This window comes from Folsomia candida, unplaced genomic scaffold (genome assembly GCF_002217175.1).
Source record: "Folsomia candida strain VU population unplaced genomic scaffold, ASM221717v1 Fcan01_Sc002, whole genome shotgun sequence".
NCBI lineage: Eukaryota > Metazoa > Arthropoda > Collembola > Entomobryomorpha > Isotomidae > Folsomia > Folsomia candida.
Genome location: NW_019091194.1, coordinates 15,093,529 through 15,105,221, shown reverse-complemented (window position 1 = coordinate 15,105,221; position 11,693 = coordinate 15,093,529). Strand labels below are relative to the sequence as shown.

The 11,693-nt window shown below is 38.6% G+C and overlaps 1 protein-coding gene across 1 annotated transcript; it reads right to left on the bottom strand.

Annotated features, from left to right (window-relative positions):
* Positions 1 to 1,477: 1,477 nt before the first annotated feature.
* On the bottom strand, positions 1,478 to 2,183 carry LOC110843488 (glutaredoxin). Its single transcript, XM_022089454.2, has 3 exons — positions 2,036 to 2,183; positions 1,863 to 1,967; positions 1,478 to 1,787 (listed from the first exon to the last, which is right to left on the bottom strand). The coding sequence occupies exons 1-3, from the start codon at positions 2,156 to 2,158 to the stop codon at positions 1,641 to 1,643; spliced, it is 375 nt and encodes a 124-aa protein (XP_021945146.1). The 5' UTR covers positions 2,159 to 2,183; the 3' UTR covers positions 1,478 to 1,640.
* Positions 2,184 to 11,693: the final 9,510 nt, after the last annotated feature.

The following is an 11,693-nucleotide window of genomic DNA, read 5'->3' as shown; positions in this document are numbered from 1 at the left end:
CAAAATATGTTCACCTTGTGAGATTTCCTGCAATACGATTATAAACGATTGCTAATACCAATAAGGTGCGTGCTAAAGTATTTTTATGTATATGAGTTTGAAAAACAAATATCTCTATTTATGTATGTATGCTAAATGTATATAATAAATCGCTATTCGTATGTGCATACCTTGAAAGTTAATCCGATTTGGTATTGCAAATCATCAACCAATCTATGGGCCGTTGGACTGTTCATCATATTAATCGTGGTCCAGAACGAAACTTGCTGGGCCACAGTTACGCTTTCAGTCCTCATCAGCTTATCATAAATTTGAGATTTTAAAAACTCCCAGCACCATTTGTTATCCTCCAGTGGCAAATCCAGCAAACATTCCACTAGAGAAGGAATTTCTTCATGGGATGAGGTTCTAATTTTCAGCATCAAGTCGCATACAGAAGAGCAGATGTACTGCGCGATGTACAAAAATCACAAATTAAATATAATGTAATGAAACATGCACTTAAGTATCATCTAACATTTCGCAAGTATTATTATGTGCATACCCAATGCAGCATGTTGTTGATCACTTCGTTGGTAGTCGCAGTAGTAGTAACATGCTGACCAAAGTTTGAAACTTTGTTCGTACAAATAGAACCGTCTCGATCACTATCATCACCATCGTTGAGTGAGAGGTTTGTTTTCGTAGGATGTAGAATGTCTTCAAACCCTGGATTTGGGCTCAAAGTTGTCAAAAGCTGGTCTTCTTTCTCGTTCTCGAGAACAGAGGTGGTACTCGCCTGTCCTTTTTCTAGTGCATTTTGATAAAAGTCGTTTATGTCGCTCTCGATGCTTGATTTGAAGTGAGGACGGGATCCTAAAATTTCTAGCGCGTTGTGAAGCTGAGCGAGAAATTCTTCCCCCCAGTCCAATTCATTGACATCTAATTTTTTATTAATTAATGAAATGATACTGCTTTATGCATGACCAATGGAAATTAGTTTGCAGATTGCAATAAGGAATGTATGTTCTTTTACTTGTAACATCTCCATAACCGTTTGGATTTTGCTCAGTCTCAGTTCTTGAGACTGCTTTTGAATCAACGGCAGTTAAGGAAACTTTAGTAGCAGGCTGCTTCTGATTTTCTGGTTTCGATGACCACATTACTGCCTGCATTTAAAATAGGTGATAAAGTGGAAATTTTTGATAAGCAAACTTCATCGATGACAGTGGTGTGGGTTTTGGTACAGAATATTATAAGGTTAATATATATTAGGAATAAACAAAAATTATAATGCTATTAGTATGATCAAATTAGTGTTTGATTGCGTCGGCAACTAAATATGTTGTTGATAAATACAACTATAACGTTTCTAGGAAAGAATGTTCATACGTGAACACAAACACAAACTTGGTGAAACTTTGAAATAGTAATTACAAATGCAAATTAAATACAGGATAGCCATAAGCACATAAATTTATTATTCGACTGCCTGTTGCAACAATATTTGAAATTTAAGTTGGTAATTTTAAGTAATTTATCTGACAAGAATTTAAAATTTGTAGACCCTCGATGATGACAATGTTGGGAATTATGTAGCTATTTGGATTTCATTCATCTGCATAATATTTTATGCTTGTTTCCGAATATTATGTACATAGTCAAAATCGAGGGTTTTCTCCTCGACCACTTTCACCTAGTGGAACGGACTCTGACTTCAGAATTTCCTCCAATCGTCCGGTTTTGAACAACTGGACCGTGTCCGACCCACCACCAATGCATTTCCCATCAACAAAGACTCTTGGAACCTACCAGGGAATGTTATGTCATGATAAGTTAGTTGCACAAAGTTGAGCCTTATGAAATGGTAACTTTCTCTTCACCGTGCTGGCTCCAGTCATTTCCTTCAGGATGGCCTGCACCTCTTTGGGCTGGCTTAAGGTGTTCAAGTCCACTTCACGGTAAGTCTGCCCAATCTCCTCAAAAACCTGACAAAGACAATAATTGTACACCGGTTGTATAAAAATAAATAGAGCAAACAATTAGAAAGTCTCACATTTTTGGCATCGACACAGTAAGGACAACTTTCTTTGGAGAAGATGACCACTCGATCTTGATTGATCAGTTCATCAATTTCCAATTTAATCTCCCCTTTATGATCGCCTGTGTGAGAATTCATTCTTGTGTTACTCAAGTTTTAATTCCTGCGACGATTGCGAGACCTAAATAGTGAGCTGAAAATGTGAAAACCGAATAAATTGCCTTGTCAGCAGAAGCTTCTCTTCTGGAAGAGTGGGGAGGCATGGAAATTGTGAAAATACTTTGGGATTCCGTATAAAGTCAATCTGTCATTTTACTTTAAACCTATGCACATCATTATCTAATCGTGAAAAGTAATAATTACTTTTCACGATAATAGAAGCTACAATAATTATTATTGTAGCTTCATTTCATTACTTTAATGTTATCATACATCTACGGTGGGTGTGCGTATCTTCAAGAAATTTTACATCAACTCCTTTGCTTAGTAGCAGGGATTCACATATCGCATTTGGTTTCAAAATCCTCTTATTGAAATACATAAGCTGCAATAAATTGATTTGTACACGACAAAAAAGATGTCAACTGATTCTAATCGGATTACAGATTATATGGAGGATAATGATCATGCATAGGTGTATAAATATGTGCATGACTTGATCACACATTTAATTGCATTCTAACTTGTATATGCATGTACATGTCTATACTGCATACTTCAACCCATTTACAATAAATTCGATGCGGTCCATATCACCTCCAAATAAGTATGTAAATTAACAAAAGATACCCTGAATGCTAATAAACATTAAATGATGTACTGACGAAATCCGGGCTAAACTTTCTCTTTTTACTTTCACTTTTGTTCAGAAAATATCCTTCACAATAGTATTGTGAGAATGCAAATTTATCTATCCCAATCAATATTATCGACTGATATAATAGTTTCGGGTAATAGGAAATGATTTGATTGCCAAGTCGTTGACTGTATATTTACATGTGGTATTTACCATTATGCTATGTACTGTATTACCGTTCCGTCTTTATGTCTATCTGCATCTCATCCTCAATTAGTCAAACACGGATTAATAGAATGCGATGCCATTTGGTGGAAACATGTGCAATGCCTCATTCTTTGGACAGAGTTGCAAAATATGCATGGGGTCAAGTATAGTTGACCGGATAATTTAAGTGGGTGGGGTCTTGTGCAAAAAATGGTACCCACATTTGTATCATTCCGTCACCAGGAATCAGAGTGGAGGATTTCTTATTGTGTGTCATAATAAAATATAAAGATGAGAGTTATCCCAGCTTTGCTACTTAAGCTTCATTTTCATTTTTATTCCATTTCATTTCATTGGGCAGGACTACTTGTGTGCGGGCTCAATAAGTCGGGGTGGCTGTGCATTATGATGACATTCTATGGTGATCATCAGAAGGAGAGCAGGGTAATGGGAAGGGTCAGACCAGATGCAGCTTAGGGGGCTCAAGTCGTCGTTTTCATCCATCCTGCACTACTCCTCCTCCTATAAAGTAGTTGTCTCACCGACGAAAGGATTTGACTGTGTGCCATCCCTACGCCATGCCGACTCTTTCTCCTCATATCATAAAACTGGGAAAGTCGTCGTGGGTATGGAGTGATGCGATGTGGTTGTGGGCTGTCGGATTCGGTTGTCTGTGTGCCCCGGTCGACAGGAACCAGAAGAGATTTCCAATTCTCTCTCCCAAGCTCAAATGCTCCTCGAATCTCGATCTCATCTCGCTCGACAGATGAGCTGCACTTCCAACTTCCTTTATATTATCCAGTCGTCGTCCCTCCTTATTTTTCCTCCTCCTCCTCATGCGACGAGCGAGCGAGGCAGGCAGGCAGGAAATCTCGTCCCCTTCATCCACTCTTCACTCGCGTCCCTTTTCCCACTTGCACTTTCTACAGCCGTGTAGCCGTTGGATTTCAGTAATTCATGCATTTGATTCCTATTTTTATTCCGTGGGGTGGTGTGAGGAAGGCAACACTAAATGTCACTCAACTCCACACAAATAATCTGATTTACTTTTCATTTCTGTGGGAAGCAGATGATCGAAATTTAGAGGAGACCACCATTTCATTGAAATCAGTGCATACACATAATATTTATAGATTTATCAATTTCCAGGTTGGCATTCGCGTTTATGTAAGCCTTAAATTCAATTTGATGTTATAAAAACGCTGAGATATGGACTTTTTCAGGCAAGTATTTCTTGTGCAATTCAATCCTCATTGCACATTAATTTACGCACCACGACGGCAAGTATTTATGTAAATTTATACGTCAGAAAGTGAAAGCACAAGCTACCCTTCTAACTGAAGATCGTTGATTGGTACAATTAATGATGAAAATGACATTTTAATTTTTAGCCTCAAAACTATGCATATACATATGAACTACTGTACGCGTATGCCTTTGTCGGTTGGGTGAAAGCAACCACAACGAAGCAGCCTATAGGTACCTACATGTATGTCCATGCACATCATCCAATTCTGGGCCGCCCTTCCACTTGACGGTACTTCATCTCGAGACACTTGTACGACTTCCCACAGTTCACTGAGGACGAGTTTATCTTCGTCTCATGTACATCACTTCTAACGCCACGGCAAAATGACATTGTACGAGAATTCACATGACAATCCGGGCAAACCGTACATACATTTATTCTTACATGCACTTTCTCGCGTGGCTGATAAGTAAGTGACCAAGATCACTTAAATTATTTTTGTTATTAGTATTTTCAAAGTAGGCGTGAGTTTCCTTTTCTTTTTGAATCGCTCCAACACGTTTTCAAATTGTGTTGCATTTTACCATATTCGGACCACGCAGAACAATATACAAGGACTCGTGGTACATTTAGAGTGCGCAACTAACCAACCTCCTATTCGCAGTTGATAGCTTTTCCTGGATTATTGTTTGGTTGTTCATCCTTCGATTTATCCTCATAATTATTAGTGGCAGTTGATACTGATGCCAATCCCATGCTCTCTCCCGTTCACTTTCACATCCAACTGGTCACCCGCCCACAAAATATTAGGCCAAAGCATTCCCTTCCCCATCTCAATTCTTCGAGGCAAATAAGTTTACCAGAATGTGGGATATAAAATATAATAAAATATCTAAACGATACTACTGCATGCACTCCCATTCATTGAACCAGCAGAGATATGTATCCATCTCACCAGGATCATGGTGATCACACTGATTTTTCAAGTCAACTGCCAATCGATACATATTAGAATAAAATGTAGTTTTTTCGGCTCTGTGACATTTGTGTCGTTCCATCGCTCATTTCTTCTGAATAAATTTATTGAGGAACGATTTAAGTGATCGATGCTGGTCACTCATCCGCTGTAACCACTTGACTTGACTTACATATTGGCTTTGTAATAATGTAATCAATCTTTGTACAAATGCAATCTAGAATTCTCAAAATTGTCCTCCTTGTTTGACACGGTGAGTGAGTGAGTGAGTGAGTGAAATGAGGACGAGGAGACGACACTGACGGGTGAGTGGGTTTATTAATCCTTCCCCTGACAAAATATGAGACAGGGGATTAAAAATATGTTTAAAGCATAAAACGCTTGATTTGATGATGATTATCAGTCAGTCAGTATTGTGCTGGGTGGTTAACAGAGAGACGTATTTTTTGCTTCGTTGAACATCTCATCATCAAATGAAGGGCTATCAGCCGCAGCTACATTTATTTATTTCCAACTTCCAATCGCCATCCAACTTTCGTCCTCCGCTGCCTGTACACATTACTCACATTGTAATATTACTTCCTAGCTTTGCTCCAGACAAAGCCCCTGGAGGGCTGACTCATTTATCTGCTTGTCTCATGACACCACATTTATATGCACCAACCACATCCAATAATACTCATATTCGAATAGACTGCTTAATTCAACAAACCAAACCATTTTGTTCATTGCTCATCCAATAAATACTTTGTCTCTCTTGTTCACTTGATCGCTAAACCCAGCTGAATTTATTGTATGCATGATCGAAAACGAGGGTTATTGAATTACTTATTTGTTACAGAAAAATCATTGCAAATTAAAGTTCAACTTTCATCATATTTTAATCTAGAAATGATGGGAAAATTACATCAACACAACCGTCGACGTGTTATAAGATATGCCTTTACTTTACGGATGGCATGATCATTTGAAGAAGAAAATCAGTTGTGGCACCCGCATTCTTTTCATGTGCAAGCAATGTCATAAATTAAGGAATAGTAGTGGCTTGTGAAGGATGGGAAAGTCTGTGCGTTCTTCCCCTTCCCCTTTTCCCTTCTGTCTCACACCACATAGTCGGCAGCTTAGCTGGCTCCATTATTATTTCCCTTTTTGTGCTTTTACTTCTGTACATAAGCTCGACACAACAAACTGGTTAGAGCAGCACACAGTTATTACTACTTTGTTGAGAATAACCCTCACAGAAATTTTGGTTGACTCAAATTAAACACGAAAAACAACTTCTTCGTGGAGAAATTCATGGAGAAAGCTAAAGTCCTAGATTCCAAAGGACTTAATAAGCCAAAGTAGTGGCTTGAGTAGTGGTGTATAACCAATAATTAGACTGCACTAAATTTATATCTGTCCTTCTGCATATTTTAGTAATTAGCATCATCATTTCACATGCAGTTATACACGACTGACAATAAATATGTATGTAGTAATAATGCTAATATAGCTTATAAACTGTAGTTCCCAAATACTAATTAAAGTTAACCACGTAGAAAATGTAGTTGGAAACAACGGATCACATTAGTCTGAAATTATTCGATATTAAGCGAACAAAAAATCGAATCAACGTGATGATCTTTCGGGCAATATCTTTCCTATTTGAACCCTTGCACGGTATGTGTAGCTGTGTAGATAAGTAATAGTCGTAGGGTGTTTGGCGTAAGGCGTGAAGTGTGGCCCGCTGAGGCGAAATAAAATATTCAATTTAAACCCAGTTCCAGGAAGTGTACAGACCACCATGGCTCATTACGCTGGTAAAGAATGGTGCCAAAAATGACTGAGAGGAAATATAAATTCAGACCAGTTTCTTCAACCAGCCTCCTCACTAAAAAACTCCTTAACGTCAGTTAAACGTCATGTAAATGTTGAGCTAAATATGTGGACCAGAAGAGCGGCTGAGAATCAATTTAGATATTTGAATATAAATTCGAGTTCTTGATACACCAATGATTACGCTTATGGCAGAAATATCTCGTGATGCAGAACTGAATGGCTGTTTATGAAGGGAAATAGATAAAGGAAAATCAGTCACCGGCTACTCGATACATCCGACGGCATCGCCCCCACCACATCACAACAATAATGAAATGAGTATAAAAATAATAAAGGGCCTTTGCCAACCCTGGATAATAAATAGGATCCGCACGTGACCGTCATGGGTGGACGTGCTGCCGAGATGGAGGTTCCTTATTAGGAAAAGAGTCGCTCATTCAATAAAATAAAAGTGTTTAATGTGCATGCGAGCTTTCCCCTCGGAAACTTTCACTAACTATCGATGCTCTGGCATATTATTCATTTACAAGGTTAGGCTGGAGATCATATTTAGTTTATTCAAAGAACGGCATGATGTTGATATCCTTGGATTGGTCGAGACTCTCATATCACCAGAGAAGACCCCCAAGTTATTATCACTGAATATATGCATCCTGTTTCGTCCTGTGACCATGAATAAAACTAAATATGAAAGAAAGTCGAGGGGCACAACACAAATGCTCGTTATTATGCAATAGCAAAGGATCGAAGGAAACACACACTGTAATTTTATTAAGTGCAGCTGCCTGCAATACTCGAAATGAATTCAAGCGGTTCCGGTTTTCTCCTCTCTCATAAACGAATAGAGCGGGTGTGGGATGATACCTTTTATGCTGTGTGTATCTTTATGTCACGGCAGTTCAACAGACGGATGGGAATGACGCCACCACGGAATAAACTGATGAACTGGAGAGTAAATTGGGCCCTTGTTAGGTAATAATTTAGCTGAAGCTCTATTTTATGGGTTTCGACCCACATTGAGATTGCACTCGCTTGGTAAATAATGAGGCAAGTGTAAGCATGAGCAACGAATAAGTATGTAGTGGGGAAAGTGAAGTGGAAGCCCCTCTCGCTCCCATGTTCGCATTTAAACTAGGCCCAAGTGAGATTTGGAGGAGGGTGAGATCCCCACAACCACCACGGCATCAAAGGCTATTGACTGTGCTGATTGACTATAAATGAAATGAAATCTTTTAATGAATTACAAAAGCTCAGACTTGTGGCTAAGTGAAGTTTATCCCCAAACTCACATGTTTTGTGTGCCCTTGTATTTAGGATGCGGCGGTGTGGATAATTTGAAGAACTTGAAACTTTGAATCGTCACACAGTTTGGCAACTACTTCTGCTTATCGAGAAAACTGCGAGGTTGCTACATGTATGGTTTTGTTGTTTATTAGTATTGAGCTATATACAATATATCATTAGCTATATGTAAATATAACTTTATTGTTTATAAAATCTAAACAATGTGTTGGCTTGAAGTCGGCAAACAATGATTAAGGATATCGGTAGGTCCTCCATTTCCAGTGGCTGGAACGGCGGGCGAGTGGCATTGTGCTGTAAAAGAATTCAAGAGAGAGAAACCAAATGGAAATCTATTGATTTCTTCTCCCTTGTCTTTCATTTTCTTTTCTCTGCATCGCCAACTCTGCTCTCAATCCTCTGTTACATTCGAGCTTAATCTTGCTCACTCCACGGCGAAGGATGTATGGGTGCAAGATGATGTGAAACACAGTATAGAGCAACTTTAGTCAAAGAGCACATCAATATTACTTTCTTTCTACGAAGCTGCGTGGCCAAACATTTTGCTTTCGTAAATATGTGCATACGGTTTGGTGTTTGAATTGTCATCAAACACCTCATTTGTTGGAGCTCAAATGAGGTGTCAAGTAAATGTGTGACGAGAAAGTTTAAACGTATAATTGTGACACCCTTGCATATTCCGCATTGCTGCAAAAATGAACCATGTGTCGAAATATTTCATTGAATTTGGAGGGAATGGGAAGACAATTGGGCTGCAGAGTGAAAGTGAACGAGTGAAAGCCGTTTTGAAGTTGGATTTCGAGTCTTTCGATGGTGAGGGGAACTTAAATAGTTTCCCGGTCGGCGTTTCTCCTCTTCCTTATGACATGCTTCTGTCGTCAAAACACAAAGAAAGTTTTGAACTCAACTTTCGCTCCCCTGCCACAACCACGCCAATGCTGCCACACTATTCTTCTCCCCGCCTCATGACCAGCTTTCAAAAAGATTTACATCCGCAACCAATAAATTCAACTCAAAGTGACTCCTTTCATAACGCAAAACATTACAGGAGGCGAAAAATCACAAACAGACATGCCCAAGAAAACCGCATAAAAATTTCATCCGCTCCTCGGCTACACATATATTCGCTCCTCCAGACTCCTTCTCGCTCAAAGAGGATTCCCAAGATCAAAAGAAGAGTTACAACGAAATCGGAAAAGGTTTTGTGGTTCAAATTGGTTCAAATGCATTCTGTTTTTTGGTTGGGACATGTTCACTTATTTTCCGTTTCTTTCTTGCACCCACCAAGATGTGTGCCCAACAATGCTGTTGGGTACACACACACAATGGTACAAAGTGTGTGTGTGTGTGTAGTAGCGAGCTAAAAAATGTATTTATTTGTATGAAATAATTTAGTTTCCCATTTTTCTTCCCAAACAACGCTTTCACGGAAATGGCTGGCTTTCTGGATGGGAGAAAATCCTAACACGTCCGAACAGACTTGCGCTACTTTAGAGCATGTATGAAAAGTCTTGAGGAATGTTTACTCGTATGTCTGAAAAATGTAATGGATCGCATTAAGACTCTTTTAAATGTGCGCCAACAAGTGTACGCATCCATAATTTTTAAACTATTTTCAATTTTAAAACTGTACTTAATATGTAAAAACTGTAGAAAACTATAAAAATTAAATCATTAAAGTATTTTAAAATATTCTCTACTCATTTCGTTGGTGCAGTCAACCAAAAGCATAACGTTTTGGAAGACGGGGTGTGGGTGGGAAGTGTATTGGAGTAATTTGAATGCTGGAGAACGAAATTTCAAAGTACATTAATGTTGTGTTACAAATACACAGGAACACTCTTTCAAAACTTTTACAATAAGTTTGGTTGAAAGTTTATAGCATCAGTTTGCATACCGAGATTTTTAATTTGGGGTTTAATTTAAGCAGGAACTTTTTTGGGTTTTTATACAAAAGAAAGTTTAAGCTCATTTCATTTAAAACATTCGCAGCATCTGGCTGCACATTTTTACTTGGTTAAGTTACACAACATGTGTACCTATGTATATGTAAAATATAAATATATAACACCAAACCAAGGCAAATTGAAAAAAATAGCGTCAGTAAATTATACATAGGCGGCAACAGTCAATCAACGTATTTATTGACTTTTTCTTCAGTGATTACTATTGATATTTAATAGATTTTCAATGCAATTCATTAGCGCAAAGTTTGTGCAATATTTGGAGAATGAGATGGACTGAAATTTTAAACTTTATGATAGATTTGTGGAAGGCAATATCCGCTCAGTTACGACAAGTGGGTTGAAAGTGGCAAATTTGTAGCTGGTGAGAAACGGATGGCAGTCACGCCTCGCACTGCTCTCTCTCTCTCTCCCTCCCAAATTACTTCACTCTTTGCTATGCTGGCGTCGCAAGAGCCATTTTACTTGACGTGGTGTGTACTTCAAACACACTTTCTCCTTTATAAATATCAAGAAATATACAAAATAATGTAATTTGTGTCGAACAACCTGGCGAAATATGTGCGTTTGTTTGACTATGAATGAGTTATTTTAATAAGGGCTAAAACCATTAAGCTTTATCTCTTCCGTTTCTTGTAGCTTTAAAAGAAAAGAAAAAAACCTGAATGTATAGAGAAAGAGATCGTGTGTTGTTAGTTAAAGTGAAAGCGGAGGAGGTAAAAAACGGAGCGGAGTAGATGAAAATATCCAACAGGGCAGTTAGTTGGACTCGACAGGGCTATTCCTTTCTCTCTGAGGGATCAGATGAAATTCCGCACGAATTCACAAGACTGTACGACACCCGGGTTGCGAGTAGACCGATGAGAGGAGGAAAAGCAGCAGCAGAGTAGCGTAATGTGGAGCCTTTGGTTTTGAGGTTGGTGGAAGCCAAGGTATTTGTTGATGTTACCAGTTGAGTCAATGTCGGTTGATATTCGAGGAGCAGGGTGGAAGAAGAAGCCAAGAAGGAAAGTCACATAGACTCGACACAAGAAATGACTCCTGTTGTGAGAGACACAACCAAAGTTGACCTTCTGTTCCTTTCCATTACTTTCTCCATACCATTTCTTCCTCCTCCTCCTTGGTGGTTCGGGTGGTGGAGAGAGCACTTAATTTCCACAAAAACAAAACAAACAAGTTATGTCTGCTTCGATTAGTTGTGCGGAAAATTATTTGTTAAATTGATTTTCTTTTCAACTTTCTATTACTCGAGGTTTTTTGGGAAATAACGACAAGCAATAAAAATCTGCCAGACACTTTCACTTTTCCAAATTGACAAGTATTTTTTCCTACTCTAAAAGGTGGAGCGAATTGCGAAT